Source organism: Eubalaena glacialis, chromosome 3 (genome assembly GCF_028564815.1).
Source record: "Eubalaena glacialis isolate mEubGla1 chromosome 3, mEubGla1.1.hap2.+ XY, whole genome shotgun sequence".
NCBI lineage: Eukaryota > Metazoa > Chordata > Mammalia > Artiodactyla > Balaenidae > Eubalaena > Eubalaena glacialis.
The window spans coordinates 185,541,593-185,564,350 of NC_083718.1; the positions used below are offsets into that span (position 1 = coordinate 185,541,593).

Here is a 22,758-nt window from a genome sequence, read left to right on the forward strand (position 1 = left end):
GAGATGTTCGGTCTAAGGAGATAACTAAAGACCTGACTCTTAGCTGAGCTACTACTAAGAAATGAAGACAAGTCCTAAACTTTTCCAATCTTTCTGTTTCAAAAACAGAGAGTCAATGGTGGTGTCATTCCCTGATACTTCTGGCCGAGCTGCTCAATTAGGGTGGGACAAGAGGACAGCTAAGCCCCACTCACCAGGCTCTTTCATGAGCAAGGCTGCTGAGTGGAGCAAGGTGGGGACTGCCTGGGAATTCTGGCCACTCATGGGATTCTCATGCCTCTACTTCACCCGCCCGCCCCCGCCCAACACACTTCCAATTCCCGCAAATATTTGAGGTTTGACCAAGTTAGGATAGGTCACTGCTGGGTCATTCAGCATCTAAAATTCGCCTCTAACCAAAAAGAGCTCAGACTAAGAGAATCATTTTAGTATTCAAGGTTATCAGAGGAAAATAAAACAAAAGCTCTGCTGCCAAGAATTTGAGTCATTTCTCTGTATACAACAACTTCAAGGCACCTCCTCTTGGCTGGAAAAGAAATCCCTTGGGTGACTTATTTCGATCAAAGTCTTTCTGAAAATAGAAAACTCTACATTTTCTAAGGGATAGATCACTGTCTGAAGTGAATTTCATTTAACTTAAAGTTTTATGCCAACTTAAATACACTAAAACCCCAATGCTTATAAGAAGGCATTCACCTCTTAGTTGCTTATAGGTACATGGAAAAGCTATTATGGGGATATCACCTCAACTATAAAATGGAGCAGTCATACATAATGACAAAAACAGATACAAGTCATAAATTCCCTTTTCCCCTTCGGAATCATGCAGGCAGGCACTCCAGTACATTCTTTTGTGCAAAGATAAAACTTTTGCCTTGAATAAACAGTGGCTTAGTCTCATTTGAGCCTTATAAATAGACTGCCTACAAAACAAATACAAACAAATGCTGTTTATCTTAAACAAAAGGCAGATGGACCCCTTTGCCCTCAACCAGGTCACAGTATATATGATAGGAGGCTGGCCAGTGGCAGGGGCTGGCTGAGAATCCCTGGGTGCAGGGACACGAAGTCAGTTTCCACTGGATCACTGCTATGCCCCAAATCTGGTTTCCTGGGCACAAAGGGCCAGTGAAAGGTTCTCTCAGAAGGGAAGTGGTTCCTCCACATATGGTACCCCAAAGAACAGAGACCAAAGAACAAAATACCATCTAAAGTGCTAGCTAGGTTTTCTACTCAACTATGCAAACAGTCTCAATTTCCCTCTCTCTCTTCCTCACTTAACTTGCTTGTATTTATCTTCAGATGGTTTTCCTAAAAGCTATCGAAATTCATTCTGAGTCGAGGCAGGGCTCTTTGCTTTTCTCATTGTTGTTTTTATTTTTTAACATACAGAGGAATGTCTAGAACAAATCAAGCAGTTAGCAATATCTCCAAAGTGCAACTAAAAATGAAAATTCAGACGCCATTGCAGAAGATCAGGTGCTGGCTCCACAGGTTCCTGGTTGACCCTGGGGAAGTCACCTTACCTCTCTGGGCCTCAGTTTCTTCATTTACGTACTGGGGCTAATACTGCCTGTCCTATCTATTGATCAGGTTATTCTGATGATCAAATGATATCACATGAGTAAAACCACGTTTGCAATCACCAAGGTTCTTACTGTCTATAAAGGAGCTGGCGACGGTCATAACTAATCCCACACAAGAATGACCACAACCAGCACCATTTCCTGAGGGCCTGCTTTGTGACATGGGTGATGTGACAGCAGTCACCTTACAAGCTAACCAAGTGATGTCAAATAATAAGCTTCTGGTGGGAAGCTAACAGTAAGTAACTTTTCATGTTCTCTATAGTGCCTGGAAGAAAGCCTCACACACACAAAGGAGAGACATCACAGAGAGGGAAAAACAAGGCCTTTAGAATTAGCTGGACTTGGTTTCATACTCTCCCTGTCATCTCCAGTTTTATGACCTTGAAAAAATTGTTTAACTTCTTTAAGTCTCGATTTCCTGATTTGAAGAATCGAGATTAACATACACAAGACAATGTACATAAAGAGTCTATCACAAGGCCTGACAAAGAGAAGGTGCTCAACTAATGTTTATAAGTGAGTATGTTTTCCATAATGAAGCAGGGAGTTTCAACCCTGTTCCTGCACCTTTTTCCTACTAATGCTCTTTGCACCAAGAAATATATGAAGCTATTAGGTCTTTATCCAATTCATAACAAACAAAACTGATTTAAAACAATAAAACAATGGCTAAAGCGATATAGAATAAAATGTATTAACTAAAACTGAAAGAAAATTCATATCTCCTTGACAAAAATTTAGATCTGTAGAATGTGAGCTGGGAAATCTGGGCTTGGTAGAGATAAATGCTCTAAAGCCAAAGAGAAAGAAAGAAACCTATCATACAATTGTAAAAGTTATCAGTAAAACTAACCTTTAGTGAATAATAAACCATGAATTCTAATTCCATGAACAACTGCCTTTGATGAAAAACTTTTAGTTAAAAACAGGGAAAATTATTAAAATATTTGCATTCATAAGCGTAGAGTCAAAACATAACTGAGGTCAAAAAAGTACCGAAGATCAAAAGCATCCTATATCGCCTTGATAAAGACACAAAGAGAGGGATGGAAAGTAGGACAGAACAGAGCAGAGGTTCCATTAGTGATGATCAAAAGTGCTCCTCTCCTTTGCTGGAAGAAATTAAGTACACTATTGTCTTTCTTCCCTTAGGAAGACCAGATGACAGCTGTACAGAGAAAACACTCAGATTCTACAGGGGCAGAAAAGAGAATGGAATCATTTGTTCTACTGTTAACATCTGAGACTTTCTTGGTTTGAAAAGAACTTTTTTTAATTTTAAGAATAACTATGTAATTTTTCTATAAGTATATGAAAATAATCACAAAATAATCATAGACAGAAGGGAAATGAGAGTCTATCTAAGAGAGGAAATTTGTTCAATGAATATCTCCCCAATTCTCTGGCTTTCAAAGAGGTTAGAGTTTCTTGTAGATATTCAAATGACACCCAACTAGGGAAAAGCATGCTCTTTTCAATTCGTGCAGCAGAGGGAAACTGCTCCTCTGACACGGTTTCGGAATTTGAAATGCTGTGCTTTTCTTAAATAAATCATATTCCTAGAAAGGATTCCAGAGGCAATCATCCTGTCATGGCCTTAGGAATATGATCAGATCTTTGAGGGTCTACTCAAAGGGTTAGAGTCATTTTACCAAGATCCAGGCAAGGGAGTCAAGGGATAGATGCTCACAGCTTGGTGGCTAATCCCTAAATCATATACCTTAGATCTGGAATCCATAAGCTGATTTCTGGGGTTTGGGGGAACAGAAGAAAAGGCTAAGAGAAACAAAGGGGATAAAGGGCATAGATTACCTCCTAGTTCTGGTTCCTTGATGCTGATATGAAATAAATTAAATAACAGTTTAAAATGTAATGAGAAATTCCAGAAGTGGACATGGTAGACCTGAAATTAAAAATTTGCTGTGAATAATTCACAACATCTACCCACACACAACTAAGACCCGCAGGTCTATTACCTTCTTATGTGACAGAATGAATTCCCTTTTAACTCCTCACTGGGTTTTAACATCTTCAAATCTTTTGCTCCTCAGGTCAGTGGGACAGGGGGAATTACCATCACCTTCTCATAGATAAAAAAAAAAAAAATCCCTCAAGATCAACAGAGAAAAAGATTATTTAAGGGTAGGAATGGGATTAGAACCCAGGTATTCTGACTACCAAGTGCCCTCAATGCTCAACCCTATGTCTACAATAATGATTTATTATCTCTTGGGAGGCATGAACCTCTCTGACAATCCAATAAAAACTTCAGATCCTTGCTTCAGGGAAATACACATATATACAATATTTATAATTAATTTCACGAGGTTTATGGGGCTTCTCCACTATATTCAAAGCCTATTAAACCAAGGTTACAGGACTTCCCTGGTGGCGCAGTGGTTGGGAATCCGCCTGCCAATGCAGGGGACACAGGTTTGATCCTTGGTCCAGGAAGATTCGACATGCCGCAGAGCAACTAAGCCCGTGCACCAAAACTACTGAGCCCGCGCTCTACAGCTCACGAGCCACAACTACTGAGCCCACGTGCCACAACTACTGAAGCCCATGTGCCTAGAGCCCGTGCTACACAACAAGAGAAGCCATCGCAATGAGAAGCCCGCGCACCACAACAAAGAGTAGCCCCCATTCGCCACAACAAGAGAAAGCCCGCATGCAGCAATGAAGACCCAGTGCAGCCAAAAATAAATAAAATAAAATAAATAAATAAATAGATAGCTAGATACATAAATTTATTTTAAAAAAAAAAACAAGGTTACAGCCCTTTGGTCTTTGCAGCCAAGTGGGGCTGGCTGGCTGGGGCTCGGCGAGGTGCAGTTCTGTCTTGTCTGACCCCGTTCTTTAACCACTGGAACTCAGGCACTCTTTAAAGGAATACTTCCCACAGGCCAACAGCTGATTACTGTGGTCATTTGCACTTCCTTAAACTCTTCTTGTGTACACAGAAAAGCAAACAAAACATTCCCCCAAAGCAACATTAAAGGTCTGATTTCAACCCACAAAACTACAAGAAAATGGAGATCTTTAGCCAAACTGCATACATGCAGAATCACAGATGACCTGAATGGGCATTTAGCTGATAGACCTGGCTTTTGAAGCTACCATTTCCAAAATGAAGTGGTAATTTTAAGTCTCTTTGCTTTCTCATGATAGATATATGGACTAATTGTTATAACACACCCAGGGTTCCTGGTATCAAAATAAATTACATAGCAATTCCTCTGAGTAGCAGTCTGTGACGCCAATACTGATTTGCTCACTAAAGGCAAGAAAAAGCATGAAGAAGGACGCCGACCACATGGGCAGCAGGGTTCCCACTCAAGAGGCCTTGGGTCCTGGAAAACAGTACCCTTATGCAAATCCAACAACAAGATAGAGCATGATATCCAGCAAGACACAAGATCACTGCCACCCAGGCCTTCATATGGATTTGGGAGTGAGGGTGGAGGTAAGGAGTATGCTGCCCTTTCTTTCTGCTTAAGTTATATTCTCATACTGACCCTCAAGCTTCAAAAACAGTTTTCCAGGGGAAACAGAAGAAGATGATGAATGAGATGTCCTCGAATGAGAGAGAATAAAGAAAGCGCCAACCTTTTCACCGGGATGTTGCAGAGAAACTCTGGAGAAACCCACACAAGGTCTCACCTGTGTAGAGCTCACAGGCAAGTTAAGTTCCTGATGTCTTCATTCTTATCCACAAGGGTAGCTAGAGGGTCCTAACAGCCAAACTGGCCCACACGGAGTGTGAATCTCCCACTCTCCGAGCCTGAGATCCTCCTCTTCTGTAGACTATAATATACTGACTTTCATTTCAAGGGCATTAATGGTTTCCTGGTGGCTAAAGTCTGTACATTTTACATTGATGTAAACCTAAGAGTCAAAGTGAAAACCCATTTCTCTTGTTCAGTTCATGTTTTACAAAGTTTTCATAAGGTCATATCTCATTTTATTCTCATAGTAAGCTATAAAGTCAGGGCATATTCCAGGCTGAGGAAGGCCTTTCAATAAACCATAAGTGCCTTTTTTTTTTTTTTTCCAAATGAAAACAAAGCCCAGGGGTACAAAAATAAAGAAAGGAATTATAAAACCAAAGAGACTGTCCTATGTTAATTAGAGTTTTAAAAAATTAAGTAAAATCTTTAAACTGAGCATTTACAACTAAATTTTTTTTATTGAAGTATAGGTGATGTACAATATTATATAAATTACAGGTGTATACAAGTAAATATTTTAACTGCATCTGATTATATCAAGTTTAGTAGCAAAAGAACATTGAGGAATCTGTGCCACTTTTATGTTGCTGTCAGGGGTGAAGGTCCAAGGGCAGCATAGGCAATGATTCAAGGCAGAAATGTGCACACTCATTCAGACTATGACCCGGAGTCCATTTCCAAACCATGATTTAGAAAGTCTCTTGCCTCTCTACCTTTCACCCTTTCTCTAAAAGTTAAGAGTGTTGCCTATTTTGAACCACAAGCCAAACAGTACATTTTGTTCTGGTTTAATGTAAGTCCAGCAAAGGCATACCTTGGAGAGATTGTGGGTTCCGTTCCAGATCACCACAATCAAGCGAATATTGCAATAAGGTGAGTCGCACAAATTTTTTGGTTTCCCAGTGAAGACAACGTTAAGTTTACACTACACTGTCGTTAAGTGCACAACAGCATTATGTCTAAAAAAAGAATGCATACATCTTAATTTAAAAATACCTTATTACTAAAAAATGCTAAGCACCACCTGAGTCTTCAGCGAATCATAATCTTTTTGCAATATAACATCGAAGATCACCGATCACAGATCACCATAACAAATATCATCATAATGAAGAAGTTTGAAATATTTCAAGAATGACCAAAATGGGACACAGAGACATGAGGTGAGCAGACGCTGCTGGAAAAATGGCGCCGACAGACGTGCTGGACACGTGGGGTCGCCACAGACCTTCCATTTGTAAAAAACGCACTATCTGTGCAGCACAAGAAAACGAGATCTGCCTGTATTGAAAAACCTGATCTGACTAAAGAACCATCAGCTCTAGAAAAGAGTTTGGAAAACAGGAATAAATTCCCAACTTTCACACATTATTACCAAGAATGCTACGTAACACAGAAATGTTGCTGTTCAACTCTACCTCCTTACCTGCTCATCAAGATAACTTCCTATGTGGCACCTGAAAGGCTCTCTACGGTGAAGCCACCATCCTAGTGGCCACGGCACAAGTGCACCTATGACTTTGCTACAACAATGCTCTATGGTAAACAAGCGGGGAGCACAGGCGCTCTCCCAATGCTGGGTCATTCGTGAAAAGGTCAGTCTCTAGAAGGAAACTCTGTCGAGCTGACGGGAAGGGGAGGAAAGCAGAGTCTTTAGACGCCTTTTGCATGTTATCAAATAGCAACCCCCCTTCAACTACGTTCACCTTTTTCCAGCTTCACACGTAAAATCGGCTCCTGCCAAAAATTAAACTATGGAATAACAAGATGTCCACCAAACAGGAGTCCAATGAACAAACAAGCCAGCTAGACAGCAAGACACAGCAGAATTACACTGCTGTCCTTCCGCTGCCGGACTCAGATGACTTAAAGGGTTGCTTCGCTCTAGAAGGCCGTACCACAGTTTGGACTTTATCCTGTGAGCTGTGGGTAATAACGGGTGGATTTTAGGCGGGAGAATGGCACAATCAAGTTCTATGTTTTATAAAGCGAGTTCATTCTGGAGGCATTGTGAGAGCCGCAGTGGAGTGAGGGGGCAGGAGGCTATGGCAGTGGGCGAGGGAAGAGACAACCAGAGCCTGGATGAAGGCAGTGGGAACGGAGAGGAGGAAGGGGAGAGAGTGCAGAGCACTTGATGGACTGGGGCCGGGTTACTGGAGGTGCGGGAAAGGCAGGGCACGTGGGCGATGAAGCCAAGGCCATGTATGTAACGTCTCACAACCTATTAACTCTAAAAGAAGTTACAGTAATGTAGAGGGCTCCTGGGGCTAATTACAATGGAATTTCACCTCTATTTCCTTACCTTGGCAGCAGAGTTTGATACTCCGTGTGTAACATTTCTGATAAGGCCCCCAACATTTCCATACTTTATCAGTCCAGTCACCCCTTCAGAAACATCATTCAAAAGCCCCATGGGATTGCCAAGGAAGTCCACCGATCCCAGGATTCGAGCTGCCTGGCTGAGGAGTTCCTGTCAAACGGAGCAGGGAAAGAAGAAGAAAACCAGCACCTGTTTATATTTGCAGATCGAGCACCCCAAGCAAAAAGGTTAGAAATCTCTCTTGTCCTCCATTCCCACCAACACCAACAATCACCCTTTAATTCTCATCAGCTGTGAGCTCCTGCCCTTCGTGAGCTCTGCCCTAAACCTCTCTCAATACTCTCAGTACTTATACTCTTCGAAGCCATTCAGAAGAAAAAAAAGCTATGAAACAGGTAAGGCTCTTTACAAATACTTATTAGTATATACAGCACACTCTCCTTTCCATCGCTCTACAAATAGGGAATTAGCCAGCAGCGGGGAGAGTTTTAAAAGGAAAGTGAGGGAGGGAGCAGACCTGGAGCCCCCTCAGAGTCTGCCGAGCGGGTGGTGCATAGAGTGGGCATGTTCAGACCTACCCAGCAACCCGCCACTTCCTATGTGCCCCCGGTGCCTGACTCCGCGGTCCAGTGAGATCCGCTATCTCACTCTCCTCACAGTTCAGTGGAAATATCACCGGTGAGGGAGGTCAAGGAAGGAAGCAAAGAAAGAAAGGGGGGAAATAGGAGGGAGGAAGGAGAGAAGGGAACACGCATAGGATACACTTTAACTCTGACAGCTAATAAATTTGATATGACCTTGACCCATCTAGTCATCGAAGAGTACGCCTTGGCTTTAGATTTTGGTCTTTGCAGTCTGGATAATAAATACAAAATGGAAAATATCCAACTTGATAAAAACTTTTTAAGTTCAGCTCTAGGGCAGGATTTCATAGGCTCTAAGAACACTGATGCGGTTGCTGAAAGTAGGCCCATGCCTGGCAAACAGGGTTCACATTCACAGTCTTTTGTGTTGTCATGAAAGCCTCAATTAAACCCTTAAGATTGTGACTGATCTAGTGGAAGCCCCTGAGACCAGTTCTGAGAGACAAGATTATCCGTTCATAAATGAGATGCACTGCTTCAAGATTTTCATGATGTGCGTGGACTTCATGGGCTGTGATCTGACCCATAACACAACAATCAGAGTTGAAATGTTCATCTGGGTTGTCAATAGTGACATCTCAGCAACCAGAATTCCCAAACAACTAAAACAGTCATTCTGCTAATGCTCCAGCCACTAAGTACTGCTCCAAAGCTCACCTCCTGGAAATGTTTGAGGATATCGTTGATGATGAATTCCTTGGTCTCATAGGGATGTACCCGAGTGAATGGATCCAGATTAATCACGGCATCTTCAAACCGAATCAATGGAAATCCCAAGGTGCTTTTTAGGGCCTAGTTAGGGGAGAAAGGCAACGATATGCTTTAGCCATATGATGGCCTTCCAGGGTACTGTAATTCTGAATTCCATGAAAGCTACAAGTCATGTCAACTTTCCAATGAGAGTCAAGGTTATGATATTCATAAATAAGGATTTTCCCCTGTAATTATAAAAGTAAAATATTAGGAATATATATAAAAATATATAGATATATCACTCAAAGTAACATATATCACATAGAAATAAACACTATTAGCTTCACAGCATAATTCTTTCTGGTCTGTTTTGGATCTGTATGTTTGTCATGTTCTACTTTTTGACTGAAGCATACCACACACACGGAAAGGTGTACTAATCAAATGTACGGTTCAGTGATTTTTCTCAAAGTAAACACAACCATGTAACCACCACGCAGACCAAAAAGTCGGTTATTATCCCCAACTTGGAAGCACCACACCACCACCCCCTCTTTGTGGACCTCCCATCAAGACCCCCTCTTCCCCTAAGGTAACCAGTATCCTTTTTTTAAAAAATAAATTTATTTATTTATTTATATCGTATTTTTTTTTGTGGCTGCATTGGGTCTTCGTCACTGCATGCAGGCTTTCTCTAGTTGCGGTGAGCGGGGGCTACTCTTCGTTGCGGTGCGCGGGCTTCTCATCGCGGTGGCTTCTCTCGTTGTGGGGCACAGGCTCTAGGCGCCCAGGCTTCAGCAGTTGTGGCACGTGGGCTCAGTAGTTGTGGCTCGCAGGCTCTAGAGCGCAGGCTCAGTAGCTCCGCGGCATGTGGGATCTTCCCGGACCAGGGCTCAAACCCGTGTCCCCTGCATTGGCAGGCGGATCCTTAACCACTGCGTCACCAGGGAAGCCCGTGGTAACCAGTATCTTGACTTCTAGCACCACAGCTGAGTTTTTCCTGCTTTGAATTTTATCTAAATGCAATCATCAGTATGGACTTGGTTGTATGTGGCTTCCGACATCAACACTAAGTCTGTGAGAGTCACTAAGTTGTTGCACACAGCTGCAGTTTAAACACAGCTGTCAGTGCTACATAGTATTCCAACATATGAATAAAACTATTTAACCACTGCTGTTGATGAACAGTTGTGCTGTTTCCATTTTTTTGCTATTATGTATAATGCTACTATGAATATTCTTGGACATGTCTTTTGGGGCACATTTGTAAGCATTTTTCTTGAATATCTACCTGGAAGTAGAACTGCTGGGTCATAAAGAATGTACATGTTCAACCTTATAGCCTATGCTGCCAAGCAGTTTTCCAAAGCAGCTGAACTGGCTTACTCTCCCTTCAGCAGTCTATGAAATTTCCTGTTATGCTACATCCTCGCCAACACTTGGTAAAGACAGCTTTTAAAAAGTTATTTATTTATTTATTTATTTATTTATTTATTTTTGGCTGCGTTGGGTCTTCGTTGATGCGCACGGGTTTTCTCTAGTTGCGGCAAGTGGGGGCTACTCTTCATTGCGGTGCGCAGGCTTCTCAGTGCGGTGGCTTCTCTTGTTGGGGAGCACGGGCTCTAGGCGTGCGGGCTTCAGTAGTTGTGGCACGTGGGCTCAGTAGCTGCGACTTGCGGGCTCTAGAGCGCAGGCTCAGTAGTTGTGATGCACGGGCTTAGTTGCTCTGCGGCATGTGGGATCTTCCCAGACCAGGGATAGAAACTGTGTCCCCTGCACTGGCAGGCGGATTCTTAACCACTACACCACTATGGAAGTCCCAAAGATAGCTTTTTAAGAAACAAATATTCTGATGGGTGTGTAATGGTAACAACTCAGTGTGGTTTTAATTTCCATCTTCTTGCTGAAGGATGAGATTAAGCACCTGATAATACACACATCAGCCTCGTGGATATACTTTTTTTGTTAAGTGCTTACTTGAATCTTTTGCTCATTTTCATGGTGGATTGTCTGTTTTTTCCTTATAGTTTTGTAGGAGTTTTTCTTATACATTCTGTATACAAGTCTTCTGTTTCATGAATATATTGCAAGTATCTTCTCCCATTATGTGACTTGTCTTATCACTCGTTGGTGTTTTTTGATAGCAGACATTCTTAGTTTTAATGAAATCCAACTTAATCTTTCCCTTTATGGAAAGAACTTTCTATGTCATAGTTAAGAAATTATCTACACTAGGGTCATAAAGATATTCCCATATGTTTACTTATAGAATTTTTATTGTTCTACTCTTCACATTTACATCTACAATCTACCTGAACGTGATTATTATACATGTTCTAAAGCAGAGATCAAGAAGCATTTTTTCCACATGGGTATCTAACCGACTGAATAATATTTATTGAAAGGCCATCCTTTCCTTTATTGTAGCACAGTGTAACTTTGTCGTAAGTCAAGTGAATGTACTTACATGTGTCTGTTTTTGGATTCTCCTTTGGGTTTCATTTTGCCCTGCCTTCTGCCAATACCACACTGTCTTAATTACTATAGTTTTATAATAATTTTGAAGTCTGTTAGTGTAAGCTCGCCAACTTTGTTCTTTTTCTTCAGGACTACCTTGGTTATTTACTCTTTGCACTTTTCATTTCCAAATAAATTTTAGAATCTGCCACCAAAAAAATTGCTAGAATTTTCATCAAGACTCTATTGAATCTACAGATCAATTTGAGGAGAAATGACAACTTTATAATATTGAATCTTCCAACGTATTAACATGGTGCACCCCTTTACCTGTTTAGGCCTTTTAAAATTTCTCTCAGTAATATTTAATTGCTTTCTGTGCAGAGGTCTTACACACACTTTGTTGGATTTATTCCTAGGTATCTGTGGTACAGTAAAAATGGCCACAAATTCTTTGCATCTTCTATCATTGGCAGAGTCTATTTCCCCTTCACCTGAATCTGCACTGACCTTATAACTTGCTTCAAACAAAAAGTGCAGCAGAAGGAACACGTGCCATCTCTGAGCTTCGGCCTCAAGAGATCTTGGAGCTTCTGCTCCGCCCTTTTTGAGGTTTCCACCACGTGAAGAGGCTGAGACTAGCTTCCTTGAAGATGAGAGACCACGTGGAAGGGGGTCTACTGACAGCCAACAACAAGCGCCTGACACGGGTGTAAGGTCACCTTATATACCCTTTGGTCTCAGCTGACTGGCAGGTGACTGCAGCCACATCAATAACCACAAGTAAGTCCAGCTGAAACAGCACCCAGCTAAGTCCAGTCTAAATTGCTGACCCACAGATTTGTGAACAAATAAAATGGTTGTTTTACACTACTAAGTTTTGGCATGATTCGTTACACAGCAATAGATGATATTGTATTTGATGTTTTCTTAATGGTGTTGTAAAGACATCCTTCAAATTTTCCTTTTCTCTGACATATAGAAATACAACTGATTTTTGTACAATGTCTTCAGTGACCTTGTTAAATTTACTTATTTATTCTAATAACTTAGCTGTATATCCTTTTAGATTTTCTAGGTAATCATGTTCTCTGCAAATAATAAAGTTTTCATTTTCCTATCCAGTCTTTATACCTTTTATTTATTTATTGCACTGGCTAGGATCTCCAGCATAACAGTGCACAGAAGTGGTGACAATGGCCATCCTTCCCTGCTTTCAATAGATCATCACTGTGTATGACATTTGGGGTAGCTTTTTTATGGAGACACTTTATCAGATTAAGGCAGTTCCTTTCTATTTTTTTGTTTCCTGAGTTCTTATCATAAATGGATGCTGAATTTTGTCAAAAGACTTCTGTGCAACTATTGAGATAATCATATTTTTTAATTCTTTCATTCTGCTGATGTGGTGAATGACATGATTTATTTGGAAATGTAAAGTAAACTTACAACCCTGGAATAAACCTGATTTGGTTATGATACACAGTTGGCCCTTGAACAACATGAGGGTTAGGAGTGCCAATCCCCTATACAGTCAAAAATTCTCATGTAACTTTACAGTCAGCCCTCCATATCCACAGTTCCACATCCACAGATTCGACCAACCATGATCATGTAGTGCTGTATTTACTGAAAAAAAAAAAAATCAGTATATAAGTGGACCCATGCAGTTCAAACCCCATGTTGTTCAAGGGTCAACTGTATCTTCCTTCTTATACATTGCTATATTTGATTTGATAACATTTTGTCCAAATTTCTTTCTTCTATGTTTGTGAAAAAATTCTAGTCTGTAATATTCCTTTATTATCTGATTATGTTCAAAATATAAATTATAGTTTTCTGGTAAACTTCTTGAACACATTTACACTTATTTTAAATTCTGTGTCTGATAATGTCAACATCTGGTTTATCTGTTTCTAGTGTCTGTTTCTAGCGTCTGTTTTTTCTCTTGATAGGCCTGGTAATCTGTGATTGAATGCTACACTTTGTATAAAAACTTATAGATTTTAAATGAGTCTTTAGTTTCTGGTAGGCAGTTAAAGAGGCTGATTAATCCAATCAGTGTTTTCAAGGCCGGCTTTCAGTCTTTGTAAAGATAATCTTGGTCTGTTTCCCTCTTTATAAGGTTTGGTATAGTCCTTCAGCAGTCTCAACTGAAAACCAATTCCATTCCTCCCCTTGTAATCTCCCCAGCACCATAAAACTGCTAGAAGATCTATTTAGTTAGCCTCTTGGCTGCTACTTTTTGCTTGGCTTCTCTCAGACTACTTAGAAATTGGCATCTGCTTCAAGAAACAAAACAGCTCAGACTATTGGGGTTTCTGTTCTGCCTGTCCCTTCTCTGTAAGATATGAGCCCCTCCACACCTACGGTCAATTAATCTTCGACAAAGGAGGCAAGAATATACAGTGGAAAAAAGACAGTCTCTTTGGCAAGTAGTGTTGGGAAAGCTGGACAGCTGCATGTAAATCAATGAAGTGAGAACATTCCCTCACACCATGCATAAAAATAAACTCAAAATGGCTTAAAGACTTAAATATAAGACATGACACCATAAAACTCCTAGAAGAGAACATAGGCAAAACATTTTCTGACGTAAATCGTAGCAATGTTTTCTTAAGTCACTCTCCCAAGGCAAAAGAAATCAAAGCAAAAATAAACAAATGGGACCTAATCAAACTTATAAGCTTTTACACAGCAAAGGAAACCATCAACAAAACGAAAAGACAACCTACGGACTGGGAGAAAATATTTGCAAACAATGAGACCAACAAGGGCTTAATTTCCAAAATATACAAACAGCTCATACAACTCAATAACAAAAAAACAAACAACCCAATCAGAAAAAGGGCAGAAGGCCTAAATAGACATTTCTCCAAAGAAGACATACAGATGGCCAAAATGCACATGGAAAGATGCTCAACATCCCTAATTATTAGAGAAATGCAAATCGAAACTACAATGAGGTACCACCTCACACCAGTCAGGATGGCAATCATTAAAAAGTCTACAAATAATAAAAATGCTACAGAGGGTATGGAAAAAAGGGAACCCTCCTACACTGTTGGTGGCAATGTAAATACATGCAGCCACTATGGAAAACAGTATGGAGATTCCTTAAATAACTAAAAATAGAGTTGCCATATGATCCAGCAATCCCACTCCTGGGCATATATCCAGAGAAGACTATTTTGAAAGGATACATGCACCCCAATGTTCATAGCGGCACTATTTACAATAGCCAAGACATGGAAGCAACCTAAATGTCCATCGACAGATGAATGGATAAAGAAGATGTGGTGTGTATACACACACACACACACACACAATGGAATACTACTCAGCTATTAAAAAAAAGAATGAAACAATGCCATTTGCAGCAACATGGATGGACCTAGAGATTATCATACTAAGTGAAATAAGTCAGAAAAAGACAAATATCATATAATATCACTTATACGTGGAATCTAAAATATGATACAAATGAACTTATTTACAAACAGAAACAGACTCAAAGACATAGAAAACAAACTTGTGGTTACCAAAGGGGAAAGGGGGGCCAGGGGAGGATAAATTAGGAGTTTGGGATTAGCAGATACAAAACAGATAAACAACAAGGTTCTACTGTATAGCACAGGGAATTATATTCAATATCCTGTAATAACCTAAAATGGAAAAGAATATATGTGTAACTCAATCACTTTGCTGTACGTGTGAAACTAACACAACATTGTAAATCAACTATACTTCAATTTAAAAAAAAAAAAAAAGATATGAGCCCCTCAATTACCAGCTCTCTCAGTAGCAATGGAGTCTCACTTTTGCTTGGCCAGCCCTGTGAGACTGCCCAAAGCTTTCCTCAGATTCTCTGACTTTGGGCAGCTGCTTTCTGCTTGACTTATTTACCTTTCTCCCTACACCACGTACAAATTAGAGTTGTCTCAAAAATAAAACCAGAGTAAATGCTGGGCTCACCTTATCGAGTTTCCTTCCTCTCATAAATCGTGGACCCTCAAGTACTGGCTGTCTTGGTAACTTTCCAATACCTTCAAACAGACTTTTGGGCTTTTTTCAATCTAGCTTTTCTTGTATTTCTCAGCTGGTCTGGGTCTGCTATAAGCCAGTTAACAATTTTTGGATATGGTCTATTTTCCAATTAATAATTTTTGGATATGGCCTATTTTCCAATTATATTTTTATTTAACATGATAGACATTTTATGGATTTTAGAGAGCATGCCAAATACTCTTTTTTTAAATGTAAAAACACTTTTCCATGCTAATAATGTCAGTAAATCTCTGATCTACTTGGAATTTATTCTTATGTAGAGTGTGAATAATAAATTTAATTTTATATTTTTCCATATGGCTATCTAATTAGTCCAACAGCATTTATTAAAACATCTATATAATCCCCACTGAATTGAAATGCCTTTATATTAAAATAATTTAATACAAATGTGCAATTTACTGGACTTTCTATTTTATTTTCTCACTTATTTTTTAATCCTTTAGCATGTATTTTCAGAGTCTGCTTTAAACTCTTCTGGAACAAGAGCATGTTTAATTGAAATGAAGTTATATAATTGAAGAAAACCTAGATGAAACTGTCTAAAACCAGAGTGGGAAAACTTTTTTGTGACTCAAAATTCAGATTCAAAAAGGCAAAAGATTGATAAGTTTGACAACATAAAAAGCTTCTGTATGATTTTAAAAAACATATGCACACCAAAAGCAAAGTAAAAAAGACAAATGAAAAACCAAAAAAAAAAAAAAAATACTTGCAACTTACATCAAAGACAAAACTTCTATAAAGAGCTTCTAAAATAAGAGGAGATAAAAGACCAATAAAATGATTTTTAAAATGGACAAGTGATATGACCAGACAGTTTAGCTCACAGAGGAAAAAAATGGCCCATTTTAATAAACATATGGGTTAGGAGAAGAGAAGAAACAAACGGAAGAGTAACAGGAGAACCAGAAAGGACAACGCCAAGCACAGGGAGGTCAGCAATATCAAATATGGCAGAGGATCCGACGAAGGTGAGGACAGAAAAAAGGCCACTGCATTTGGTGCCTTGGGAAGCCACTCGCAACCTCCTACTAAATTTCAGGACAAAACATTTCAGAGATTAAGAGCATCCTCAAGTTAATTCAGCCTAACACTCTCATTTCTTTAAATAAATAAAACCAAAGAAATGTTAAGTGGGTGGCCTAAACTCCTGTAGCTAGTTATTAGTAGATCGTAGACTTGAACATGCTCATTTTCACAACCACAACTACCTGACAGGCAGAAAGCATGAAGACCAGAAAAGAGGATTATTTTATTTCTCCTGAAAAATGTTCTGCTATTCATTCTTGCATGTCTCACCCATGCACGTGGTGAGTGATGATGAAGTGAGCAGGCACTATTTTCCCCATTTCACTGACACAGAAACTGAGGCCCCGTAGCCTCAACTGCTTTGCTCAGACCCACAATAAATAGATATGCCAGGAAAGCCAGGTACTGACATCAGTTCAGCAGTTTGTTTTGTCAATACAACTCTGAGCATTACTTTCTTCTCAGAAAAGAGGAAATGAGATCAAAACAAAGGCATACGGCAAAAAGCTTTGTACCCCAACTTTCTCATTGCAACCAAACACTGAAGAAGAAGAACCACACATAACACAAAGACTTTGAAACCTCTACTAAGTTGTCAAAACCCTCATGAGAGACACTATCCCCTTTCTGAGTGGCTAACGTGCTTTGTCTGAACCAAGGAAGTATTCTGGCCTTTCAGTAAAAATGATCTTTACCTGGTACTGCTTTGGGGCCTCCCACATTTGAAAAAGCTGAGATATGGCACACTGGTATGAATTACTCTGCCACCTTCAGGTTGTTCTGGTGAGTCAAAGTAGAGGAGATGAGAGTTTCCCTCTTTCCGAGCCAAACAGGGCTTTTTCTTGTAGTAACTGAATGACTAATCAAATACAGTAGTATACAAAGTTGATGCTTATTTACTCAAGTAGCAGACAGTTTCCTGTTATAAAATGGATTCTGGAGAAAGCAATCTGTGCTCATAAGTTCCTAATAAAAATAGGAAACTGTCTATTCCTACTTCCGCCAGACAAAAACCGCTGAAGTCTTCCAGAAACTTTATAGAGTTGAAATAAGAAATACCTGTCCATATGCCATAAGGTCTCAGATCACAAGCTAGTCCCTGGGCCATGTCCTTTCCTTTCTTAGTTTATCCTGCACTAAACAAAACTGTCTGGAATTCATTCTTTAAAGGTTTATTTATGGTACATAGAGACTGTTTATGTGAAGCAGGGTATTTGCCCATTTCCCTCTTGGGACGGTGTTTAAAACTACAGGGATATTTCCCTCTCTGGCACTTTCTGAAATACAATTAACAATACTGGATCTTTTTTCCTTTTAACAAATCTGGTTTTTATTTAGGGAGGGGAGGAAAAAGTAAAGGGTCTGAAGTTTCCCAACAAATTATTTCAAGCCTTTGAGAAGACAGTTTTAGGCTTTTTAAATAGTGTCTTTGTTTGAAATTCCCCCTCACCCCCACCCTCTTGCTCTCCAACCATTAAAATGTGGGTTTTCTTCCAAACTAGATTGCTCAATTAAAGCCCTTCTTTTGTAATACCCCAATGCTCTAAATGGGAAAAGGGCTGCTGTAGGCCACCTTGTGGAACCTTTTAAAGGCTCCTGGACTCTTTTGATCTTTAAGAAAACCAAAAGAACATATAAACTACCTGGCACTTTCAATATTATTCTGCTACTCTCTAACATGCGAACTTGGGAGAATAATGGCAAATGGGGGGGGGGGGAGCGGGGAATGCCGTGCTTTCGTCTCTGCATTTGTGAGATGGAACTATTATCTCCCCCTTCTTCCATCGCAGAGTAAGAAATCCAATTGAGATAGCAGATGTGAAACTGCTTTGAGTCCTTCTGAACAGACACTCTATCTGGCAATAATGTACCCTCGGTGTAAACCTGAAGAGACTTCCCTCTGAGACTTCTGACAGCCTCGCTTCTGGCCTGGAGTCAAGAGAATCAAGATAATTATGCCTTCAATACCAAAGACATGGTTACCTTTTAGTCAGACTCTCATGATTCCTGCGCTGGGACAGGACTCCATTTCCTAAGCACAGACTTTTAGCCGTTACATATTCATCTCAAAGAGCAGGCTGCTCTTCCTAAGAGCTACTAATAAAGGGATATTACTCTGTTAGAAAACTATTTGAATAAATGACATTATTTTATGAGTCCCAGACTCCTCGAGGAGAATGCAAGACACAATAAAATGGTGACTTCTGTAAGCTGAGAATTTAACTCTGACGTCCCAATTCCCAACACCCACACCTCATAACGTGGCTGCTCCACTGAAGCTGTTTAGCAATCATTTGAAAAACGCCTTGAAAATGTTCCTTCGATATAGCGCCAAATGAAACACTCGACCTAAACGATTCCCAGTGTATTGCACGCAGGGTGAACGTGCAAGCATCAATACCATGGAACTGGGGGTCTGAAGCTACTTCAACTGTAGAAAATCATACTGCATTTGTTAGTCTGGGGGGAAATCTTCTACCAGGAGCAATTTGGAAGGAACAATTAGGTGTCTGTGTTTCTTAGTAAGATGATTTAGAAAACAAGAAGTCCTTAACTCTCAGGAAATGCTTGACATTGGTTTGTTGGGTGAGTGCCAAGTGTTCTGGGGGAATATATACTTTATCAAACAAACCCATTCCAAAGGGTCACATAAGTCAAGTGGATACTTGTGGATATTAGCAAGATAGTGGTTTTCCCATGGTTTCCCCCCCACTCCCATGCTAATTTTAAGTATCTTTAGTCTCCTGGGAAACATGAAGTTAAAGCAAATTAAGCAGACAGGACAGTCCATCGAGAAGGCACTGTTCTCAGGATGGTTGCAGGAGCTCCCCGGTCCCGACCAGCACTCCCAACTACTCATCCCGTTTGCTGCCTTAATGAAGCAGTCACCCTTGCCCTGTCCTTACCCAAATATGATTTGATGTGGACCAGACTACTGTCTTGTTACCTGTAAGTCTATTTTAGAAGCTGTGAGCTGGCAAATCGTGGGCCACATGAGGCCCACACATGTGTTTTGTTAGGCCCACAAGGTTTAAAAACAAAAACAAAAAAATTCAAATCGGTTGCCAACATTTAAAAACCAGGAGATTCCACATAAAAATCCAGATTTCCGGCTTCACTTTAAAAAACCCGAAGATCTGGCAACCCTGGGTTCACATTCCCCCATAACAACTGGCTGGAGCTGAGCTGCACTGCCCCCTTCAGATGAAGAGTGCACACTCTGAGGGCCACGGTGCCCCCGGGGCTGCTTCGCCGACTTCACTGCTGGCACAGTCCCTGCAGGCATGTAAATTTATGACTCCAGGTTTATTACTTATTTGTCCATGTCTCTAGCTACTCCTGTTCAGAAAGAGAGACCACCTTGCAGCATCTTAAAGGAGGCAGCATGGGGCAGTGCGAAAGTCTTCGACTGGTGGTTAGTGGGGAGGTAGATGCCTTGATACCCATCTTCAAGTGCAACAGAGGAAAGAACCAGAAGTAAGGGGCGCAGGCTCCTGGGAGGCAGATGTAGACTCTGCCTAAGGAAGGACCTTCCAACAATCACCTGGGTTCTACTCCTGCTCCTATCTACACAGGCTTCAGTGACAAAACACTGTGAACTCCAATATCCTTGTTCATCAAGCAAGGGAATCATTAAGGACTCACAGAGCTCCAAAATTCTCCGCCTCCTTATGTTCTAAGGGACAGCACATCATAGGGGTAAAATGTATATAAACTTTAGAGTCAGATAGGCTTGGATTTGAATTCTAGAAGCATCCCTTAATTTTAATAGATTTTACTGCAGAAAATAAAGATGGTGTTCAGACTGTATCTGTCAAGTGCACATCCAGATGCTCTGTAGGAGTGTCCCATCCTGATATGGTGGTAGGGGAGGCCACACCTTGGTGGGTTAGTGACCGCGTCATCCTTGAAGGCGGTAGACATTGCCACCGTCAACCATTCAAAAAGAGGTGAATACTTAGAGAGGAGGCGAGAAGGAGGGCAGGCAGGACTCGGGCACAAAAAGAAGATGTTGTCTTGGCTACAGCTTTTCTCTCGAGTCTGGGAGAGGCCCTAGGAAAGGAGGCTTTTACCTCATTGAGATTAAGCCAAGAGCTAAGCAGAGGGCAGATGGGGTTTTATGTAATTCTGTGTTTACTCTCTTTTGTTACTCTTTAATCTTTAGCAAAGTCATACTTAAACATTAAAAAAAGAAAAGAAAAGAAAAGAAATATACAGTTGACCCTTGAACAACACACTTAGTTTGAACTGCATGGTCCACTGACATGCGGATGTTTTCAATAGTTTACTCGGATGCAGAACTGCACGTAACGGAAGGCTGACTGTATATGTTATATGCAGATTTTCAATTGCGAGGAGGGGTGGGTGCTCCTAACCCTCACACTGTTCAACGGTCAACTGTATATATGTACATACACGTGTGAGTCGATAAACCTTCTCAAAAGAGAAAACCTGTAAAAATACCTGCTACAAATGATGATGCTGGACAGAAAAGCAAGTGGTAAACACACTCGCTCTTTCCCAAGGAAAAGTCATTTCTAAACTTACCCAGCTGGCAGCTCACCTTGAGATCCAGTGGTAGCTTGCTGGAGGTGAACACGCTCAGCTTGATCTGGGGGATGCTGATTTTGAGGTTTTCAAAGTAGTATCGAACTGGCGTCCCACCTTGCTCAGCTGTCTTTTCGTGGAGGTTTTCATCGTATTTTTCCACCTCTGGTACAAAGGTAGAATTGGTTTCTTGAAAAATAAGTTTCCTCTGAAGTCTCATGATTCAAATACTTTCGTTCACATTGAAAAGAAACTCACAGAAAAATGTAAACGTCTATTTGTCTAAATTTAATTTTTTAGGGCTCAGTAATATGTACAGTATCCTGATGCCATTTCTTTGTAAAAGTAGATCTGGTTCACGTTGCTGATCCAGAAAGTACAATAGCTTAATCTTTTGATTTGCGACTCTATTACTATCTGGCAGATACCATCTCTGGGAAAAAATAATCCAGGTGGGAAAGCCAAAGGTCATGGGTGTGCTTGCTGGCAATGCATTTTCTAGAAACCATGTCGTTATCATTATTATTATAAATGACCCAGGTTATCTGAATTTATTTCAGAAAATGGTATCTAAATAAGTACTTGGAGTATAGTTTAACTGAATCATCATGAACAACATGACCAATTAAATGATGAATCTGAGCGAAACATAATGCCTTAAAAAGAAACAGGCTGCAGGCTATAAAGAACCGACATCACAACAAGTGGCTCTCTCTCCCAAACAGTGGACATCATTTAAATAGCAGAGTGGAGGCAGATTTCTCACTTGTTATCTCATGAAGTAAAAGGGATGAACATAGGCTAAAACACAGCAATGTGCTCTTCAACTTGATGCTGTCCCCACACCCATGTGGGCAGCTTATTTGCACTTGGATTCATGTGTGCTTTTAGAAATAAAACCAAAGAGAATGTACATATCTACATATCAAACAAATTTATACTGTAAGCTTTTATATAGTTCTATTTATAGAAAGAAGGGAATAGGTTAAAAAAAAAAAAAAAAGATACCGCAGCAGAGACAGGCTTATCTGTATTCAGGGAACAGGAATAGTTATAGAAGGCAGAGGAGAGTCCTCAATGAAAGGCAGGCAAGGATTTTACAAAAGAGTCTAAATCCACTAGAGGATGCTTGGGGAGAAATTTATTTAGAGCAACTTACAAGAAAAGCGTGTCCAATCAAATTTAAAGTAAAACTTCCCAGGAAGGTACCAAAAGAGAACAGATACCTGGCAGGCAGGCTCAAGTGGCTCTCTGAACACAAATAAACACTGGCGTTCTGACCCAAAGTGGAGAACGCAGCACTAAACAGACAGGATCTTGCTCCTGATCCCAAATACACTTAAAGCTTAAAGTCTAAGTCTGGGATAAAAAGAGCAAAAATATTTTTCTTGCATTGTGTGCATGTATGTTCATACGTACACATGTCCCCAGGGATTTTTCTCCCCCTTTAGCCAACATGGGCAGATAAACATTAAAAGTCTCTATCTTATCATTAGGCTCAGTATTTAGTTTAGTCTTCAAAAGACTAAGCATTACTGACTTCTTTCTAAGCTGTATATACAGTCTAGCAAAGGCCATGATGAGGCATCTAAAATAAAGAGACGACAGCTAAATAATTTCCGTGGCACTGCTGGAAAATTTAGGTCTTTCAATAGCTTATCTTACTCCCCTCTCCA

General features: G+C 40.3%; 1 protein-coding gene across 5 annotated transcripts in view; it reads right to left on the reverse strand.

The window, feature by feature from the left end:
* The window catches only part of VPS13D (vacuolar protein sorting 13 homolog D), a 241,012-nt gene that overhangs the window by 79,127 nt on the left and 139,127 nt on the right, over nucleotides 1-22,758 (reverse strand). For 4 of the 5 annotated variants that reach the window (XM_061184936.1, XM_061184937.1, XM_061184935.1 and 1 more), the window contains 3 exons: nucleotides 21,099-21,247; nucleotides 8,942-9,076; nucleotides 7,623-7,790 (listed from right to left, as the gene is read on the reverse strand). In XM_061184936.1, the coding sequence (XP_061040919.1) occupies nucleotides 7,623-7,790; nucleotides 8,942-9,076; nucleotides 21,099-21,247 (452 nt within the window). Of the gene's footprint in view, nucleotides 1-7,622; nucleotides 7,791-8,941; nucleotides 9,077-21,098; nucleotides 21,248-22,758 lie in introns of those variants that run through there. The other variant, XM_061184938.1, reaches the window with a different exon arrangement.